This window comes from Simochromis diagramma, unplaced genomic scaffold (assembly GCF_900408965.1).
Source record: "Simochromis diagramma unplaced genomic scaffold, fSimDia1.1 OVJJ01000649.1, whole genome shotgun sequence".
Classification (NCBI taxonomy): Eukaryota; Metazoa; Chordata; class Actinopteri; order Cichliformes; family Cichlidae; genus Simochromis; species Simochromis diagramma.
The window spans coordinates 648,053-670,157 of NW_024387444.1; the positions used below are offsets into that span (position 1 = coordinate 648,053).

Genomic DNA, 22,105 nt, shown 5'->3' on the forward strand with positions numbered 1-22,105 from the left:
GTCATATTTCCCTCAACGTGTTTTGCAGACGTGCACGTGTGACGCTTCAAACTTTTTGAAAGCTTCCCGTGCAAATGTTTGTGGGTGTTTTCTCACTTTTATATCTCTTGCTTTCCTGCTGCATCACTCTGTCTGTTCCAGGTCTTTTCCTTTACTGTTTGAGCCACTCTGCATCCCATCCATCATTCACAGTGCCTCTCACATTTCTCTCCCTTATTACACTCACCTCCTTTCATCAGCCATCAGCAGTCTTTGACAGCATGTCAATGTTTAAAATGCCAATTTCTCCTTTATTTCAGGAAGACGTGCAATTAAATTTTTTTCACTGTCAGTTTTTTTCCCTCTGTATTTGTCTGGCAGCATCGACGTGTCTCTTTAGAGCTGATTGACATGGTGAAGACATTTCTTTGTGTGCTTGTGCTTTGATTTTTATTTTTTTATGATCTTTTTTTCCCCAGTTTAATCATATTTAATGGTAGGATTCGGGTTTATATTGTCTAGTTAATGTAGTTGATTTGTGTTTTGACCAAGAAAATGTGTCTTTATTTTGGTGTATTTTTCTTAGGAATCCCAGCTGTGAGGTGCATCAAGAGCCTGTCAGTCTGAATGTGATTGATCCCAGCCTGCACGACACACTGCCCCAGTGTATCAACACCCGCTGTAGCCAGAGATACACCAGCAGGTACGTACACCATCTTTTCACATTTGGTACACTTTGACAGGTGTAACGGCACAGTGATAGAGAGCCAGTGACCAACAAAAGGTAGCAACACGAACACATAAAGATAATATGAAAAAGGCCATATTTACAATAAAATAATTTGTACATAATGATGCAAATGAACACCACACTGCCACCTGGTGGTAAGCAAATATTGACTTCTCAAATCACTAAGTGTTTGACTAACTCCTTAAACTACTTATCCTGGAATCATGATGCTGTGTGATACAGTCTGTTACAGTCTGCTGATGAATAAATAAAGAGCATTTTAAAATGACATGCTTTTATAATATCACTAATATGCTTATTAATTGTGGTCAAATGTTACTAAAATGAATAAACCAGACATAGACAATATAGACAAAAACACACAAGGCTGACCAAAGTGCTGAACAATAGAAATATAAGAGACACAATAAGAATAATAAATACGATAAAACAATAAACATAGCAAAAACAATAAAATATAAGTAAATACAAGTCAGTTAACCACTGAGTCCAAAGCCAGCGAATAAAAATGCATTTTCAATCTGGATTTAAAAACTGATATGTTTGTAGTGTAAACCTATTCGCTGGAACGTTAAGGACAATTTGCTACACAGCAAAACAAGACACGAGTAGGCAAAGTTCTTCATGTTTCTCGTGCACGGGAGAGAACCGGACAAACGCCGTTCCTTCGCTTGACCCCAGTCGCTCTCGTCCGCTTCCCCATAACACTGCTCTTTTATTGAGGTTACATGAATATGCATAGGTTCATTAACATATGACATCTACATACAAACAAAGAGTACCTTGCCTGTGTGTGTGCGTGTGTGTGTGTGTGTGTGCGTGCGTGCGTGCGTGCGTGTGCGTGTGTGTGTGTGTGTGTGTGACCCCATAAATGACTTCCCTAAACCTGCTGGTCTGGAAGTCCAGCAGTTCATCTAAACAAAAGGCACTTAGACTAAAACAGATATAGATACGTTTATCCTACCATAAAACAATAAGAGAAGGTACGACCTCTCCCATGCTCCCAGAGTGTGGGTCTTAATGCCAGAGCACTGTGGAATGCACACAACGTCTCTGCAGACTATTAAGGATCACACATCCTATCACTACACAATCGATTATACACCTCTAAGCATATATGGTTAAATATTTCTAAGCATAAATGACAATAAACAATACAAAACCTGACAAAAACCAGCACTGATGTCGATTGCCTAATGTCAAGACCAGAGCTGACCGGAGTGAATGAGTGGGGACATAGGGCTTCAGCAAATCAGACAAATATGCAGGTGCCAGACCATTTAAGGATTTAAAAACCAATAAAAGAACTTTAAAATGAATCCTAAATTCAATTGGAAGCCAGTGCAGGGAGGCCAGGACCGGAGTAATGTGCTCAAATTTCCTTCTACCAGATAAAAACCGTGCCGCAGCATTCTGTACTAGTTGCAGGCGTGTCAGAGCGCCCAGTCCAACCCCTATTAAAAGGGAGTTGCAATAATCCAAGCGTGAGGTTATAAAAGCGTGGATAACAGTCTCCAAATCACGCCTTGAAAGAAACGGTTTAACCTTCGACAGACGCCTGAGTTGATCAAATGATGATTTCACCACCCCATTCACGTGGCCCTCAAAAATAAGTGCAGAGTCGATTTTTAACCCAAGATTGGTAATCGAGCTCTTCAGGTGAGGGGTCAGAGCAGCAAGATCAACATCAGGGATATCAGAGGAACGATTCGGGCCAAACAGAATAGCTTCCGTTTTACGTTCATTAAAATTTTAAAAGTTTAGAGCCATCCATGACTTAACATCGCTAAGGCAATCAAGCAGGAGTCTAATTGGGGAGCTATCAGAACGACTGAAAGGAAAATAAAAACCATGGTAATAGTGGACATTAGGTTGCAATTTATAGTGCTCAAAAAATTAAAGGAACACTTTTAATAAGAGTTCAGCGTCAAGTCAGTTAAACTTTTAAGTAGCAGAGGGGTTAATAAGTTCCAGTTGTTTTGGTGTTGATACAATTGACAAAAGATTCACTAGAGTGGCAACAAGAGACAACCCCCAAAAGAAGGAATGGTTTTACAGGTGGAAACCTCTGACTTGGACAGGGAGTTACTCCAGGAGAGCTGAACAGGGAGGTGGAAGACCTTTAACCCTGTGGAAGGCCCTGTGCTCACTGCCCAGCACTGTGGAGCCAGATTGGTGTTTGTCATAGAATACATGAATTGGCAGGTCCACCACTGGCAACTTGTGAAGAAGAAAAACTGCGGCGAACGTTATGATGCTTGTAACATTGTTCAGAATGACTAGTTTGGTGGTGGGTCAGTGATGGTCTGAGGAGGCATATCCATGGAGGGACGCACAGACCTCTACAGGCTAGACAATGACACCCTGACTGCCATTAGGTATCAGAATGAAACCCTAGATTGTCAGACCCTGCACCGGTGTAATTGGTTACATTGTCAGGCATGAATACCAGCACATAAGGGTCAGGCGAACCACAGAGTACCATTTTGAGTTGCTGCGGTATCATTTTAGCAAAATGGCCCAGCTTGCTGCATAATTTTCTTCCCCCCAGTAAGATCTGATGTGTTTTTTTTGTTTGTTTTTTTTGTTTTTAAGTGTTCCTTAAATTGTGAGCAGTTTATGTGTAATTATTTGTAATGACACTTTATGTCGTCATCTGTTTTGGAGCATTGTGGAGAAACTGCAGTAGTAACGGGTATTGCACCTGGTTTTTACACGATTAAATGACTTTCCAGATAACAGATGAAATGAATAAATTGTAACTTTTGTTTTTATTTCACTTGGAAACAACCGAAAGAATGCTTTTGAGGGCTGTCGTATAGTAATTGTTTATTTTGCCTTTCGAGAAATCTTATTTTGAAGGTAGTAACCAGTTTGATTCTTTCCTTTTGTTTTTTTGCGTTGTATAATACAGTCTAATCAACCTACTATCAGGTTATTGGGTAATAATAGTTATATATAAAATACATTATTGCACCAATATAACCTTATTACAACTGAAGCACTGAGTTTTACCATATCGTAACCAAAGTATCTTTCGTCAGTATTACTTTTTCTTTTTATCTCGCACTACACTATTGCAAAAAATTTCAGCCTTATATTAGATTCATGAATCTGATTAATGCTTTTTATGAATCGCAGTCAGACAAGTACCGACTGTACTTTCAGCTGCTCCCTTATTCACAAGGGCTTGCAGAATCAGGTAGCTCCATGTGTATATTACTTTATTACCTCATTATTGTCAGTCCCTGTTATTTCCATGTTATTGCCAAACTGTAATATAATGTATCAACTGCTTGACATCTGTGTTCTGTGTCCCCAGTGACTGTTTCGGTGTGCTGGACTGCGAGTGGTGCATGGTGGACAGTGATGGGAAGACTCACCTCGACAAGCCTTACTGTGCCCTGCAGAAGGAGTGTTTCGGCGGCATTGTTGGTGCCAAAAGTCCCTATGCAGATGGCTTGGGGCTTATGGGTGAGTTCTTTACCCAAAGAAATTGGACCCTTGGCTTCATCAACATATTTATTAAATGTTTTAGAGTTGTAGATTGAGCCCACCATTAGGAACCATTATGAGGCCTTTTTATTGAATACTCTGTAGGGCACCTTCATAGTGATGAAAAAAGCAACAGCACAAGAAGTCAAAGTTAAATAATTTCTTTCAGGTCCTTAAGACAACAGTTTTATTTATATTTATATTTTTCCCTGAAACTTTTCCGTTGCCTGGTAGTTTTCTTTAGAAGGAGAATTGGCCGTCTTCCTGCAGTTGAAGGCTTTTTCAGTGGTACTTCACACTGACGAGAGAATAGAAGCGAGGGAGAAAATGTACCAGCATCTCAGCGGGAGTGAGGATCTGAGCCCGAGCTGTTTGATACTGGCTTGTTGTATTGTCTCTACTTGAGCCATCTGAAATCCTTTGTGACTTCTTTAAAAGAAAATCTTCTGTCTGTTCTCTCTTCTGCAGATGAGGAGGTAGCCTCTTTGAACATGATCAAGAGCGCCCCTGTGGGTCCAGTCGCTGGGGGCATTATGGGATGCATCATGGTGCTGGTGCTGGCTGTGTATGCATACAGACACCAGATTCACAGGCGCTCGCACCAGCACATGTCTCCGCTAGCTGCGCAGGGTAGGACTAATGCATAAATTCCCATATTTGTTTTGTCACGCACCTTTTGTGAAGCTGTGGAGAATCTCAGAGCTGTGAAAGTGCATCTGGTTGGCCTGTATTTGTAACACTGGAAAAAAAGTTACAAGAACTACAATGTTTGTTATGTTTATTTTAGTTTAAATGATGTCATTTCTTAAAAAAAAAAAAAAAAAAAAAAAGAACAGACAGAAACACAGCCTTAAAGGAATGTGATTAACAAGCGCTACAGCAACTGGCGAGTGCCGCTGGAGCTAAACAGCTGACATTAGCATCAGCACAGCAGCAGCTGCTGCTTCTGTATGATTTGTGTAATTACACAGAAATATTGACAAAAACATCAAACAAGATTACAACCTCATTAAAGCTCCTCAGTCCAAGTCACTTTCAGTCTGGCAGTTTGGTAAACAACCTGGAATAGATAGTGGAGAGTGTGGCTACGTTATCACGGGGTATTAGTCTGAGCATTTGGCTCATAGATTCAGAGTTACTCAGCTTTGTGTACTTAGGTGTCAGTGCTTTCACCAAAAACACATATACATGGCAACTTAAGCTGCAGCTTTTGGGGTGCAGCCTAATGCCTACTGAATATCTACAGTTCCCACATGCACACACATTCATGTGTTTGTTTTCATCATTCTTACTCTTCTTCTTTTTCTCCACGTCGCTTCAGAGATGTCAGTGAGAATGTCCAACCTTGATAATGAAAGAGATGAGAGGGATGAAGACAGTCACGAGGACAGAGGAATCAGTGAGTGTTGTCTGATGTCATACTGATCTACACTATATTGCCAAAAGTATTCACTCATCCATCCAAATCATCTAATACAGGTGTTCCAGTCACTTCCATGGCCACAGGTGTATAAAATTAAGCACCTAGGCACACAGACTGCTTCTACAAACATTAGTGAAAGAATGGGTTGCTCTCAGCAGTTCAGTGAATTCCAGTGTGCCACTGATAGGATGCCACATGTTTGATAAATCCAGTCCTCACTAGTAAATATTCCACAGTCAGCTGTTAGTGGTATTATAACACAGTGGAAGCAGCTGGGAACAACAGCCACAGTCAGCCACAAAATGGTGGAATCACAGAGCCTCAGATGCTAAGGTGCATAGTACACAGAGGTCACCAACCTTCTGCAAAGTCTGTTACTACAGACCTCCAAACTTCATGTGATTAGCTCAAGGTTAGTTCATAGAGAGCTTCATTGAATGGACTTCCATGATGGAGCTGCATCCAAGCTTCACATCCCCAGCGTAATGCAAAGTGTCAGATGAAATGGTATAAAGCACGCCACCACTGGACTGTCAGCGGATGTGTTCTCTGGAGTGACAAATCACTCTTCTTCGTCTGGCAATCTGATGGACAAGTTTGGTTTGGTGGTTTCCAGGAGAACAGTCTATGTTGTGCCAAGTATAAAGTTTAGTGGAGGGGGGATTATGGTGTGGGATTATTATTCAGGAATTTGGCTCCTTAGTTCTAGTGAAAAGAACTCTTAATGCTTCAACATACCAACACATTTTGGATAATTTCATGCTCCCAACTCTGCTCCCAATATGGAGATGGCCCACGTGACTGTGCACCAGTGCACAAAGCAAGGTCCATAAAGACATGGATGAGCAGGTTTGGTGTGGAAGAACTTGACTGGCCTGCGCAGAGTCTTGATCTTAACCCAACAAAACACCTTTGGGATGAATTTAAAGGGAGACTCTGAGCCAGGCCTTCTCGTCTGTCTTTCTGACCTCACAAATGGGCTTCTGGAAGAATAGTCAAAATTCTCAGAAAGATTCCTAAACCTTGTAAAAAGCCTTCCCAGAAGAGTTGAAGCTGTTAAGGGTGGGCCATCATCATATTAAACCCGATGAATTAGGGATGGGAGGTTCATATGCATGTGAAAGCAGATGAGCAAATACTTTTGGCTACATAGTGTAATGTATCATCAACATTTTGTACATTTATGTAGAACCTTACTTTTTGACAGCACGGGTGCACATCTTCTTGAGACCCATTTGCTCTCTTTTATTTTCAGTCAGCAATACTCGATTCATAGCTGCAGTGATCGAGAGACACACTCACACTCCCGAGCGGAGACGGAGGTACTGGGGGCGGTCCGGGACAGAGAGTGACCATGGTAAGAGAACCATTTGGGCACGCAGAAACCTGGATATTTACGATGAAGCTGTGTGCAGCTGTGATAGCGCTGTATGTCACTGCTGATGGAAAGCGGAACTGAGTCAGTCATACCTGAAATGTCAGCAATGCTGTGTCAAAACAAAACCACTGATTTAACTATTTCGAGAGTTCCTGATTGTTATTGATAGTTGCAGTTTCAAGAAGGTTGGCGCAAAAACGCCTAAATCGATCCCAGTCAAGTCATTATGGTGGCTGAGGAAGCCTGTAATGAGTGGGTGTTGATAATTTAAGTAATAGTTGCCTTAATTCTGTGTAAGTCTTGTATAACAGCTCAGCCTAAATGAATGTTGTTTACGGAAAATGAATCATCCACTGGTTACAAAACTGGACCATACTGTACTTTATAAAGTGTTACTCACATGAGTTTGCCTCCAGCAAAGATTATATTTATATTGCTATAGATGTAAATTTTGAATATTGCTATAACATATAAATATTCATTTGCATGACTTGTCCAGGAAGTGAAGGGCAGACTGCATGCAAGCTCTGCTTCAGTGTAATCTGCCACTAAGGCTGCTTCTCCTTTGTGCTTAAAGGAGGAGGTTAGAGTTTAAGGGAACGATCAGGAGGTTTGCTGAATATGATCGTCTAGGAGAAGACCCCCAGGGTCACAGAGGATCACAGTATCTCTGCTGACTTGGAAAAAGCTCAAGAGTTTGAAGATGTTGGATAAATATTGCCCATTAAAAGTCTGTCACAGTGGCCTGGGCTAAAAGCAGCGACGTAACATTAAATCAAGTTTGTACTTTATTGAATATAAAACCTTAAAATGATTCATTTTAGCTACATGGTGTCATAACAGATCTGCAGTTAGCTCTCAGTTCCTGCGCTTTGGTGCATCTCCTGGCTTGTTCTTTTTGTTATATCACAGTTCTGAACCGTGTTTTCTCTTATCTTTAGCTCTGGAAGAGCTGCTCATGTTCACTGTTAACATTTGTAGAACTCGCAAGTCTGACGCTCAATGTGGATGGACAGTTTCACCCACATGGGCACTTACCACCTACATGTGGCATCACTCCACTTCCTGGCAGTGAGTGTCTCGGTTAGATGTTGCATAACTGATGATGCCAGAGAGAAGAGGGATGAATATGAAGAGAGGAGAGTGGGCTAAAATGTAACAGAACGAGCTTGTCTGCTGTGTGCTGCATACAGTATTGATTGTAGGAACAGTGGAATGTGGTTCTTTTTCTCTACTTCCACCTCTCTTTCGTGCAGTTTTTCAAGGATTAGATGTATTTATTTGATACAACATTTGATTATCATACTCTTGCCGTAAAGATTAGAGTGTAATGCAATGATGTAAACTGGCTAATACCACAAGCAGTCTTAATATTTTGTGCAGCTGAAGATGGGGAGGGTTTGTAAAATGAAACATGGAGAACAAGTGGGGAGATGGGGAGATGCAAAAATGATGAAATGAGGGAAATAAGTGAAAAGCAAGGGCAAGAGGACAGGAAGAGAGAGGAAGATGAGTAAGAAATAATGGAAAGAGTGGGTGTTAGTCCATTAGCAAATATAACTTTACACATACACAAGCATTACTAGCTTCAAAGCTGCTGCTTGTCTCTCATCAGTCAAAGGTTCCTTCCCACCATTATTCAGTCACTCAGACTTGCACACAAGCCTATATACAGATCACCAAAAAGAGACCATTAAATCTGCTGAATGACGCACAAACTGTTTGCTGTGTGGTCCGCTTTAAGGATAAGCTTCCAGGCAACGGTTCAAACCAACCATTAAGGAACGTGTGCTGCATATAGCCATATAATCTCCAAGTTTAATCCACACACCTGGCAATTTTCAGTCTGTTTGTACTTCAAACATTTGAATGCTATGTAACCCAACAAACTTTTAGAACTAGAATAGGAATGTTTAACCTTTAAGAAAAGACAGAATGGCAATGGCCCCATCCTGTATTAGGTATCGCGTATATAATTGTCGGCTGTTTACATTGATATTATGTATAATCTACCTATAAATTATAAGCCAAAAAAGCTTAATTACTAATGAATTACACCTAAATATGATTTTGAACAGTGTTTAAAAGTACATGTTTACCTGGTCACTGAAAGAGGGAAGGGCATGAGTTTTAAAATGTTGCTACAGGTCAGACACTTCACTTAACATTACTATTAATAATAATAATAATAATAGAGCCTTTTAAGTTAGGATTAAACTATTAAAAAGTGTTGTTTTGTAATAGTTTGAAATTTTGAATTTGCTTTCTAGCTAAGATCTAAAATTTAACTTTTGATTATATAGCTAGCAGCTAGTAGCTTAGCTTAAGTTAGCTAATCACTGCATACAGAAGTCTGGCACCAAACTCCCCATAAGACAAATCTGATTTTTTTTTTTGCAACTAGCTTTATAAGAAGCAGTGACCAAAAAAGGACAGCCATAATGGATTTTTTATTTTTATTTTTTATAAACTTTGGATGACACGAAGGCTAGTTGCTTTACCCTATCTGGTATTGACGCTAAGCTAATTGGTTATTAGAGCTTTATTCTTAACATCATTATGAGAGAGTGGTATCAATGTGTTTGTCTAATTCTCACCAAGAAAGCAAACAGGTTTGCCAAGTTTTTCACCTGTTTAAAGTTGTTAGAGGAAAAATTGCAGTTCTATCTTCAAGGCATAATAACATGGTAGTTTAGCTCGGCCTCCCTTCATCTCATGACATTAAGCAGGATTTGATATCCTCTACCTGGTGCAGCTGTAAATGGTCAGCAGTGCACAGTTGGTGGTAGATTTACCTGAAGCACTGGGTTATTGCTTTTGGGAAAACTGGGAAAAATTGTGACAAAGTTGGCACCTTCCATGTCTGGAACTTCTTTGTCTGTTGTCTTAGGCCAGCTAATCTTTGGAGGATCAGGAAAAGAACAGTATAAATAAACTTGCATACAAGTCATTCCCTTACCTGAACCGGTTGTTGGTTATTGTTAAGAGGAAGATGAGAAACATCACCTTAATGCCACACTGGATTGATGCTGGAGTTTGTTTTAAAGAAGATATAATAATTATAATAGTAATGATAACAGGTATTATTTCAGGATATGTGGTTTTCCTGAGCTATAATCCAAAATCATTAAACAAAAGACAGCTTGAAATATTTCACTTTATTTGTAATGATAATGATGTAATGATAAGAAGATATGAACGTTTGCATTAAATTATGAAAAAAACTTTTTAAAACTGCATTAGTAGAGTTCTAACATGACTGGTTTATTGTTTTGAGTGAAGGGCTTTTTAGCATCAGTAGGTTACCATTACTATTGTGAGCAGCAGTAATTGTAGGCTTGGACCTGGGCTTTGGTATAGCAAATATTAAACTGGATTGCTCCTGGAAAATATGAACCCAGCAGCCCTGCAAAACTGATCGCTCTCTGATGGTTTAGATGTTCAAGTGTCAGATGTTTTTCAGATAGAAAAGGGTTATTCTGACATAAATTTAATGCAGGGCCAGACCCGTAAACACACATACTTCTAACCCCACTGCCTGCAGCCCGCGTGCCACAGATGCGTTCGCGTGTCTCTGGAGGTTTAATGTTTCATCATCCAAAATGACAGTGATTTTTCTATAAATATAATCATAGAGGCTCTCAGGCTTACAGGGTTATTTACTCAAACAGTAATAACAGATTGGTGTTCCACAGAGCAGCACGGCTGGTGTCTTTTCAAAAGCTGAAAAAGATGGAGATAAAGGACTAAGGAATGTGGATTTATTTTCACGTAGACTCTAAAAAAGCATTTTTATTCACACACTGTGTTTTTAGATGCTTTTTTATGGGCTTCAGGGTGGTGAAATCCACTTAGATTATAAATGGGATCTGCACTAACGTTTCCATTTAGGTGAAAAATCAGAAATAATTACTAAAGAGAATTTATTTTATAGAAATTGCCCAAAGTAGAAGCTTTGCTGGGCAGGATGCAAATAATTGCAGTCCACAATCTGTGAGAATCATTACACATTGACCTAACAACCAAAAGGTCCCCGATTTGATCCCAGGGAGGAGACACAAATCATCTTTGGGGCAACTGGTCTAAACAATCTGCCCAATCAAACATGAAGAGCTGCCTGCTGTGACGATCCTTTATGAATAAACCCAAAGCCACAGTATATGGTAGCTTAAAGCAGTCAACAAGTGACCTCTGGAGTCGGTGTATTTCGGCCTGTCACGTACTTCTCATATGGTTTCTCAGTGACTGCACTTCCCTGTTACTAAGTTCAGTTAGCAGTGTGCACCAGGAGCCACGTCGGCCCATTTTTCTGCCTCCTCGGGCTAAACGTGTGTGCGAGATGTGTAAGAATGAGATCATAAATATGCATGTCTTTTTTTTAATTGTTATTATTTCAAACTGAGCTGAAAACATAAGGAGTAAAAAAAAAAGCCCCTGGGGAATGTTTACTTGTTAATGTGCCATCAAATGCCACCAAATAGCTTGTACTGCACTCAGAAACATTATGAGCTGCCGTGTGCTCACAGGAACGTTTCTGTGCTGAATATTCACGATCGGAGAGCGTCATTAGTTAGCTGAGTTGTTGCATTTTATGGTGCCTTCCCATTTCTATTAAAGCGGAGCGCAGGCGTCATTACCGACAGGTCCACGTGTGCAGGGACTGTTGAGTTTTGCTTTGCTACGCTGCCTTCTTCATTTAGTTTCAAACTTTGAAACATATATTTAAGAATTTTTTGCTTAAGATTTTAAAGTTGCCCAGTAGTTTTGAGGGAAAGGATTGTGAAATAACGCCATCCTCTGCACATCTTTTTGTGTCCAGGCTACAGCACCATGAGCCCGCAGGAGGACAGCGAGAATCCGCCTGGAAACAACGACCCGCTTTCGGCCGGCGTCGACGTTGGCAACCACGACGACGACCTGGACCTGGACACTCCCCCGCAGACGGCGGCATTGCTCAGCCACAAGTTCCACCCCTACCGGCACTCGCACGCGCACCACCACCCGCTGCACACGCATACGCACCACCTGCAAGCGGCGGTGACGGTGCACAGCGTGGACGCAGAGTGCTGATCCTCCTGAAAGGACCGGAACTGTTCTTTTGTTTTGTTTTTGTTTTTTATTAAACATAAAAAAGACAGTTGTGTGTAAGTAGAGAGCACACACAGTTGGAGGGAGACGCCACAGGTAGACTTAGTGACGCTTCAAGATCTCATTGTGCCAACATCTCAGTCTTGAGCCCTCTTTCATTTAACCACATTTAAAAGCGGACACGTGTACGCGGCCGCACTTGGGCCAGTGGATGTAACCAAGTGGGACTTCCTGTTATTTTTCTGAAGGACTCGAGATTAAGAGCACGTAACAGCCTTCAGACGCAAACAGAAAAGCTGCGTGAGCCCATTTTTTGGCTTTCACTGAGGACGGGACACAACTGGAAGCTAAAAGCCTTCTTGGGGGAAGTCAAAGATTGTTATTATTCTCCAGGACCAGTGGATTTTTACAGTACAAGCTCTCATGTCGGACCCCTTTTTAAAACAGGGCTAAATCCCGAACTCCACACAGGTTGGAACATTTATGGAAACTGTGGGACATCTCTGAAGGAGAGTGAAAATACTGCATTTTTGAAAAGTGAACTGGATCTAGTGAGATTCTAAAACAGCCTCTATTTCAACTTTACTCTCCATGAAGAAGCTCTGGAGTTTGTTTTATTCTTTTTTTCTTTGTTTTCTCTGAAAAGCAGCTGCCTTTATCCAAAGCAGCGGCTGCTGGTCTGACACACAGCAGTGTGGCACGATATCTGGACTTTTCCATGAATGTTTGTGAACTTCAAAGTAGGAAGAAAAGGCTTCAATATTCACAGAAACGCAAGAAGAAACACTTTAAAGAGGAAAATATTATTTTTCTACTATTTATTAAAGGTAGATTTTCAAGAGAGGAAAGCAGCGCAAATATGACAGCAGTCGGGGTGCATCAGACACACCGGCCCACTTCCTGCAACCAGTGCATTAATTTTTGGGACTCATTATTTTTCTGTTTTTTTTTTTCCTTTCTTAAAATATCTGTGAATTTATTTTTGAATTTTAAGAATATCAGTACTATAACAGGGATTATTCTCATTTCTTTTTTTACCAGACCGAGGGAATCCAGTGCAGCTCGTTTGCATTTTCTTTTAAATGTTCTGTTTACTTTCTTTCAGCAGGAGCATAATTGAATAATCTCCTTTGGATCCCCATTTCTAAGTGCACTCAGCGGTCAGTCCATGAGGTACACTGGTCCAGGCACAACAGTCCTGCTGTAAATTAGACTTTTATGACTTCATTTCACTGTTCATTTGATTCTGTTTCTCCATGCTGAGGTCAAAGGTGACATTTCCCCCCTCATGTACACAAGTAGGAAAACACTTCTTACTCTAGAGCCTTACCTTTTATGATGAAAGTATTTTCTTTATGAAAGCATCGCCAATATTTACAGCTTTTTAAAGATCAGTGTTAAAGCAGGGCTGTTGTGTTGAATTGCACCATCTTGTTCTGGCGTACCTTAAAGCGGCCTCCCAGTAGGGAGACCTGCTCCTGTTCAGACTTGCTGGAAAACATCCTCTTTGTGATCTCGTCGTGTTTTCGAGAGGTAGAACTTCTGTATTCGCTGCCCCTTTTTTGAGCCTCCTGGGGACTGGGCGAGGACGACACCAGCGCACAAAAAAAGAAACCATAACCAAAAGAAAAACAGAAGAATAGACAATCCCTGGCTTTCGTCACTGCTGGGAATTTGGTGTGTGAGGATTAGCAGAGACCCTCACAGAGAATGAGTGCTGCCCACTCTGTCTGCCTGAATAAGAAAAACCAGTACAGAGTGCTTGTTTTATCACAACCTTTCACTTTTGAGGCTAAGCTAATGCTCTGGGTGTGTGTCTGTTAGGGTTGTGCGCGCTGGATTTTTATACAAAAACGGAATTAAATTTCCACCCAAGATAACCAAGATGGAAGTCTCCTCGTCAAAGAGGGAAAAGGAGATGCTGCTGCTGTTTTACAGAGGTTACACCCCATCAGTTGGCTCCTCTGTGGTTAACCACTCAAAAATGTATTTTTTACAGAGTGTGTGTTTGTGTTGGAGAGAGCGTGACTGTGTCTCAGTGTGCATGTGCCTCTGTGTGTACGTGCGTGTGTGTGTGATGAAAGGATGACTATCCACCAGGAACATTTTCATTGAATGCATTATTTTTCAACATAGTATTAGAGAATTATAGGTGAAAATGATTGATCAAGAAATCCACTTATTTTTATTGAGATGAAGAGTCACATGACCCGATCTGTGCTTTTGTGAGTTTGTTCAGCTGATCGAGTCACGTCAGTGCGGCATCCGTGTCTTGTTTTTTTTCCCTTCCACTTTTTCAGGTGCCGAAATGTTTATTGTTCTTCAGAGATTCACTATGAAGTGTAAATACGGAGTCACAAATAGCTATTAATAACCTGTACACTCCATCGTTTTATGTTGTTAAGACATGATGTATGCTTCAAATGATGCTCAGATATTTGGGTTGATATGTTCTGTTTATGGTGTCTCATTTTTATTTTTTTGGATGCCTCGGATGTGTTTTGTTTGGGGTTTTTTTGGGAGATTTATTTTTCTTTAGGTCCATATTGGATGGAAGTCAGTACTTGGTGATATTAATACACACTTTTTATGTTTAAAAGACTTCTAGTTTTTAAAAGTTTTATCGTTTTGTGTCTTGGAAATGCTAAAGAAAACTTCTCTCTCGTGCGCTCGTGTAGGTTCATCACAGCAGTACTACACAGCTTGTCACTCACTAATGACCGATCCAGCTGCCTTGTAGTGGGTTAGAGTTTACGCCGCGCTACTTAAGACTTTCGCCCGTATTCATTTACAGTCGTTTTGGCGCATTTGACACTTGAGGAGAATATTTACATTTGCACATTCAGTGTGAGCCCATTACACTTTCATCTGCACAAGTGCTAAATAATTTGACGGCTCTGACAGAGTTGACACATTACCGTGTGCCCGTTTTGTCTCTGTGCGTGTTCGTGTTTATGGTTCCCGCTCATGACCGGGATCACAGGAGACGTTTGCCAGCTCGTAATGCCGTCGGATTTACCCACCTGCAAGGAATTCAGATCACAAACAGTGACTGATATTCCAAATTGTCCTCCTTCCCCCCCCAAAAAACACTCTACGGTACGTTAATTCAGTTCAGCCTCATAGCAGTTATTAGAACAAATGCAGTCTCAACAGTATTTTCTTTTAAACGTGCGTTTTTTTTTTTCCTGAAAAGTGAGTGCACTTAAAAGCTTATTTTCCAGGAGAGTTTTAATCAGTATTTAGCAGCTGTTGTAAACAAGTATATATACAGAACACTCTAAAATGCAAATAATGTACTGAAGGAACATGTGTATGTCACCCCCGCCCTCCCCCCACCTCATGTATCATATAAAGTTATCAAATTGAGATTTATTGCAATGTGAATGTGATAAAGTTCATTTTACACCTAAACTTTGTGGCATTTTGATTCCTGCTCAGTGTTTATGATGCTCTTCAATGGGTGAATAGAGTGAAACTGCATCTCAGGAAACCTGCTGCTGCACTGCTCCGCTGGAGGTTCAAAAGAAAGGGGGAAAAAGATGAGATTGATATTTCTCATCAGAAAAAGGAGAATGGCGGCACATCTGTCGCACACAGATCCACATTCAGTCAAACTTGTCGTTTTATTAGATTTCATGCAGCTCTCTGTACAGCTACAAAAAAACTACTAGCATGCAGTGCTGTGAAAAACTAAGCATAATTCAATAGCTTGTACAACAACATTTAGCAGCAGCAGCTTGAAAGTAAATCATTTTATGAGTCTCTCACATAGCCCAGTTTGAAATGAGTTTACACACAGCTCCTGCCATCACCTTTATATCAGACTGAGGTCCAGGCTTTGACGGGGCCGCTGCAACATCTCGATTCTTTTCTTTTCTAACAGTGTCGCTGTAGATTTGCTGCTGTGTTTGGTATCATTGTCCTGTTGCATGACCCAGTTTCAGACGAGCTTTAGATGTCAGGTTAGCTCACATGTCAGATAGTTAAATAGTTTGCTTAAATGTCTCAAATTTGCACGTTCTGTGGTTGCCAACGAGCCAAAATCAACACCTCCACCACCGTGCTCAACAGTTGGTAATAGGTAGAACTGCAAACTTCTGCTCACACTTATGGTCAATTAATCAAGTGCATTTGATAACACGAGGTAGTGTACGATATAGTGGAGTGCTAATTAAGTTATCACCTATTTCTGGCAAGCCTGGTTAACAAAGTGCTGTACTGTATGTTGTAGATGACTGCATTTAAAAATACTCCTGGTATCACCAGCACACAGGCAGGATCAAGAAGTCCATTTCACTGACTGCTTCCACAAATATAACACAGTCGAACCTGAATACAATTTAAGGTGGCGAGCTGTATCTCAACCTCTGGAACATTTGTCATGAAGGGGGAAACGCCTTCAATGTTGTCACTGCTGCTGTAAAGCTGGGCATGGGAGGGTGGAGTTTGTACTGTAGCCTTTAGCACTTTCACTCTCCACTCAGGACAGACTTTGATGAGTGGAAAATAAACTGATGGAGTTCCCTGGAAAAGGCACTCTGCCTGCACTTCATGCCTCAGTATCACAACACATATTTCCAATTAAAGACAAATTATTTACAATGCTCATTGACAGAGGAAACAAAGCAGAGTAAGTAAGTCCAAACCTGCCTCATCATTGTTCTTGGGTTAGTGCTTTTTTTTTTTTTTTTTTTTTTTAGTTGCTAATGGTGAATGGGAGAACAGTGCAGTCTTTTGAAGTCCTGAAGGAAAGTGATTTAGCAGCTGCTTAAACACCTGCTGTGTCATCACTGTTTGGTGAAGTCATGAAGTGAAGCCAGAAAGCTGTGCAGAAGTGTTGTCTTAGCAGGTATTCTGACGTGTATGACACCATTAAAAAGCACGGGCTCTATTTGATTTTGGTGGCCTAGTTTTTGGGACAAATTGCTGACATCGTTTAGGAAACTCTAATGAAAGTGTCGTTATTGTAATTTCTATGTAAACCTGTGCTTTTAGATTTTAAAGGGTCTGGTCATAAAATTAGCCATTTAGCCATTTTACCCTGACTGTAAACTGATGAAGCCATTCCTGCATGGCTAACATTGCATGTTGCCATGAGGAGAGGAAGCTAATTTCTCCCTGACTTACTGATTAGAGGCTGATCACTGGCTAGTAATGCTGAGCTGAAGTGTATGTGGTCATAGAGTAGAGGCGCTAGAAAACAATGTATGAAGCAAAGATGTCAGGTCTCACTTTGTCATTGAACATGAGACACTTGATATTTAAATACAGAACCTAGTCAGTACAAAGAAATGAGTGAGGTTACTGTTTGGCCCTAAAAATCCTAGAAACATGGCATCTAACCAGAAATGGTTCTGGATGACATTACCTGGTATCCAGTTAGATCGTAAGTAATCTTGGAGTCAGGCCCTTCCCTGAGCCTGCTTCTGCTGGAGTGTTCTTCCTCCCCACTGTCGCCAAGTGAGGAGATCATTTGATTGTTAGGCTTTTCCTTCTTATATTGTAGAGACTTTAGCTTGTAATAAGAGGTGCCGTACAGTTACAGTTGTAGTCTATTAGAGCTCTAAAAAAAAAACAAAACACTGAACACGTCACAATACATGTTTTGTCAAGCATGAAATATAAATAACAAGCAGTCAAATAAAATTGTGAAGGACACACACACACACTTTCATATGTAATAATCTGATATTGCACAATCCTCCCAAGCTGATTAAATTGCATTTAATCAGGTAGATTCACTAAGATACAAATCACTTTTCCAATAAAGATAAAACACGTTAACTAGACTGTCGGTGCAACTAAGGCCAAATAACAACAGAAGTCAGAAATAACGTCACTGAAGCTACTGTGAAGTCTGTAGAGTCAAAGTCATCAAGGGCTATGACATAATCTGGCCTAAAGGGAGTTCGCTGTTCAGTATTACTTAGATAAATGTCAATGAAATGAATCTCTATAAGCACAGCCTGAGACGAAGCAATGACGTCCATAACCAAGTATTAAAACAGATTAGATATAATAAAATGAAACTGATTTGCAGTTTGTTTGTTTTTTTTGCCTGTCCCGTTTGGTTCTTTTGCCATCAGAATTGTTGTCTAAAGGCAAAGAAAGACAACTGATTTGCAGTTAAAAGGCAAGAAGTTAGTATAATTAGTGCAAAACACAAAAGCTGCACTTAGAAAAAATTCCCAGCTTTGATATTTAGAACTAAATGGTGCTAATTGTGTTTTTCAATTACCACTGGGACCATTTCTTTTTACTGTAGAAGGCCATGGAACAGGTCATCCACAAACCACCCTGCACTCAGTAAGCCAGGGAGATTATATGTAGGGGATTTTGTGTGTGTTTGTGAGTGTGTGTCTGCGTTGTCTCAATACCTGGCTCAGCATTCACACTCTCTGACAGCAGGCTAATATTGTCTGATGCTTTTTCATCCTGTGCTATTCTCTCCGGTTCACGCGTGCACATTTAGGACACCGGCACTCCAAAAAAGCTGCTCTTCAGAGGCTTTTTGGCCTTGTTTGGAGAGCCCTGTTTTAATGACACGTAGCACTGTCTGAACTGGCATTGTTGTCTAGCCCAGTAGTTTGAGAGACTGCTCAACATGGACGGAGGTGGATGAAAGCCAGCCTGCACCCAGTTGGAAGTCTAAATAATGAATAAAAATCGATTCATTTGTTCTGCATAGCTCTGCAGATGGCAATTATTTCTCACAATAAAACAACGAAAATCTGTGTACATTCTAGAAACATCACCTAGTTAGTAAATGTATCATCCTTTACACTCACAAATCCAGAGGTACAGCACATATAGCTCCATCGAAAGATTTTCTTGATATCCTGGTGAACCTCAGCTCTAATTTATTTCAGTTCTTGACCCCCACATTAAGAAATCGATCGTTGCAAAGTAAAGTGGTGACTTAGCCACAATCTGCTTTTTCCTCCGCAGGAGCTTTTTTTTTTTTTTCAATATGTTTTAAGCTTCTGGTCATAGGTCAAGCCACAGGCTGTAGGAAGAAGAACAGCGGTACTGCCTGGAAGGTCCTATCAGTTATTTATGTGGCCTTTCTATACATATGGTGGTTTCTGCCAGGGGATCTGGGAAGTAGCCCCAGATGGAGAGGCAACAGAGTTCGAACAAAGCAATGTAACAAGAAGCTGCTTTGGTTGGTTGGTGGGAGAGCGGTATGAAGAAATCAAGGCTTTAAGCACTAGTCAACATTTATGTCCAACACATCACAACTCATTGGTCCTTGAACTTATTTTCTGTCTTTTCTGCTTACAAAATAATTTCCACTTTCCTTTACCCACCATTGTTTACCACTGATTTTTTTTTACATTAAAATATAAAATATGCACTCTTAATAAATTATTGGGTAACTGTAAGTAGATGTAACTGGAATTATGTGTGTATGCTCCTTTCACTAGTAATACTTTTGGTTAAAGTCACCAAATTAATAAAGAATAATCCTAGACAAACACATTGTGGGTAAACTAATGAGACCTTGAAGTTGTAAACCTCTGTTAATGCTTTCTTGATTGTCTATTAATAAAAGAACACAAACTGATTTCTGACAAAGTCTGCTGTTCATGAAAAAAAAAAAATTGTATGAAACATGCCTTAATCCCAACAACATATCTACAAATTGAGAAAATTCTGGACTTTTTCTGTTCTCACTACGGAGAAAATCCTGCAAATATTACACCGAGAGCACAACATGCACATAAGAGAACACTGGAGTAACAGCAAAAGCCGTGCAAAATAACTAGCTAAAATATTGCTTAATAAACACCTGTTTATACGTGGGGACAAAATTGAAATTTCTCACTTTAAAGGAAAATGAGGGCGATAAGGGCTGCCCGCATTAATACCAAATCCTAATCCCAACTGTGAAGCATGGTGGAGGGAGCATCATGGTTTGGAGCGGCATTTCTACACCAAGACCTAAAAGCTTTCCGGTCATTGAGGGAACACAGAATTCCGAATTTAATCAAGATTTTTTGTAGATGAATACCAAAGCTGTAGTCCACGACCTGAAGCTTAGGAAGGGTGGGTGATAAATACAAGACACTGATACAGAAGACCAAAGTCAGTCAACATCAGAATGGTTGAAAGATTGACGATCCACTAAACATTTCTTTCACTCACTTCTTTTTTTTATACAACACTATTGCATTTAATTAATATTTATTAATTTAAAACTTCCACTCACTTCCACAGTGTGTCTTTTGTTCTGTCTCCTTCCCCTCACCCCCAGCTGATGGTGAAAGATGGCCGCCCCTCCCTGAGCCTGGTTCTGCCACAGGTTTCTTCCTGTTAAAATGGGGGTTTTCCTTCCTGCTGTTGCCAAGTGCTTACTGATCGGGGGTCACCTGATTGTTGTGTTTTTTCCTCTAATATTGAGACATCTTTAGCCTACATAATAAACCTCCTTGAGTTGACAGTTGTTATGATTTGGTGCTATATAAATAAAACTGAATGAAGTGAATTCACTTACTTTTTCATGTCTGGACTGTCTGAAAACATTAAAAAAAAACCATGAACGGTACAATGCTGCGTTGTTAGTCCAGTCAGATTTACTTTGCCTGTTTCAAGAGCAATCAGTGCATAAATCCAGATACATCTAATGGTAGTGTAGTTTTGTCTATTTTAAGAGAAGGCTATAGAGTACAGCAAGGTATGCTGTTTAACCTTGAGGTGGAAATGGAGATGTGCACACTGGGGAAGCAGGGATGTAGTTCAGCAGTGCTGAGAGCTGAAGAAGGTGGGCACTTCCTCCTCATTTCTTGTCTGCCTGCCTGTCTCCATGTCCCATAAACCTAATCAGTTTGTCTGCATTCATTCACACCACTCCTACATGGGGCTGTCTTTATCTCTTTTCCACTGTCACCGTATCTCCTCTGCTGTGCTGCTTTCTCCTGAGCTGTCTGCTGCTCCCTGCCAGGGAAACTCTCTGAATTAGAGCACCGAGCTCGTGTCCAAGCACCCTCGGGTCATTTCAGTCAGTCTCCGCTCTGCCAACTAGTACAGCAGACATGCACTTGCAGCATATTTTTGTGCAGTTCAGAGTCCCAGTTTCCCCAAGAAAACATCTCTGCTGTGTGATCATCTCAAGTCGTGCGAGCAAGCAAATTAAAACGCTTTGGAGTCCCTTCAGCATATGGATTTTTTTAAACACACAAATAAACACTGCACTAAAATCTTAAGGATTTAATGACAGTCTCCCGCTCAAAGGTACAACTTTTAAGGCAAGCTTGTAAAATTGCATCTAAATGGAGCTTTTGGAGGGATAAAGATGCACATTTATGCTTGGTTAGAAAGCAAGGGGCACTTAAATGCTAACAAAATGAGACTTTCTCATTACTCAGTCACTTGCTTGCCACATAAAAGCAACTCTCCCCATGTAATGATGAAGAGGTACGCTTATGACCACTGTAATTAGGACAAGAATTGGGCAGGGAGCTCTTGTGCATATTGTCCTCCATGTGTTCAGGTCAGCTGTTTTTAGTAGGTCACATGTCCCTAAATCTCTCCTATGCCATCAGAGGAAGCAGCCACGCCACCACACTGTATCCCTGATCCTTCACGAGAGCATTACGCCAGCTGTTTGCATCAGCTCATGCATTACTGACAGGAGCACAGGATGACATATCCATAATCACATTGCACTCTTCAGCATTTGGGGTTAACCCCTCACTCTCCTGATACCTCCTCCTCCTCCTCATCAATCCCTCTCATTGCCTCCCATCCATCCTCACGCCTACTGAGCTCGTCCCAGGTGCCTGCTTTGCCTGTTCAGCCACTCAACCCACCCACGCCCTCACACTCTCAGTCCCAGCGAGCAGCAGCAAACGTTTTCCTGCGCTCTCCTTCTCCTCTCTGCTGCCACCCACTCCAAAAGGGGCTGTGAATCACTGGCTGACACACTGAAGCACCAGCAGGGCTCTTGTGTTTTATTATTATATATTTTTTTAAGATGGTAGAGCAA

General features: G+C 40.8%; 1 protein-coding gene across 3 annotated transcripts in view; it reads left to right on the forward strand.

Moving 5' to 3' along the window:
• cachd1 (cache domain containing 1) overlaps positions 1–15,528 on the forward strand; it is a 96,140-nt gene extending 80,612 nt beyond the window's left edge. For all 3 annotated transcript variants that reach the window (XM_040013542.1, XM_040013543.1, XM_040013541.1), the window contains 6 exons: positions 566–682; positions 4,053–4,204; positions 4,694–4,855; positions 5,547–5,624; positions 6,904–7,005; positions 11,846–15,528. In XM_040013542.1, coding sequence (XP_039869476.1) covers positions 566–682; positions 4,053–4,204; positions 4,694–4,855; positions 5,547–5,624; positions 6,904–7,005; positions 11,846–12,096 — 862 coding nt within the window. In that variant the 3' untranslated portion in view covers positions 12,097–15,528. The remainder of the gene's footprint in view (positions 1–565; positions 683–4,052; positions 4,205–4,693; positions 4,856–5,546; positions 5,625–6,903; positions 7,006–11,845) is intronic.
• Positions 15,529–22,105: the final 6,577 nt, after the last annotated feature.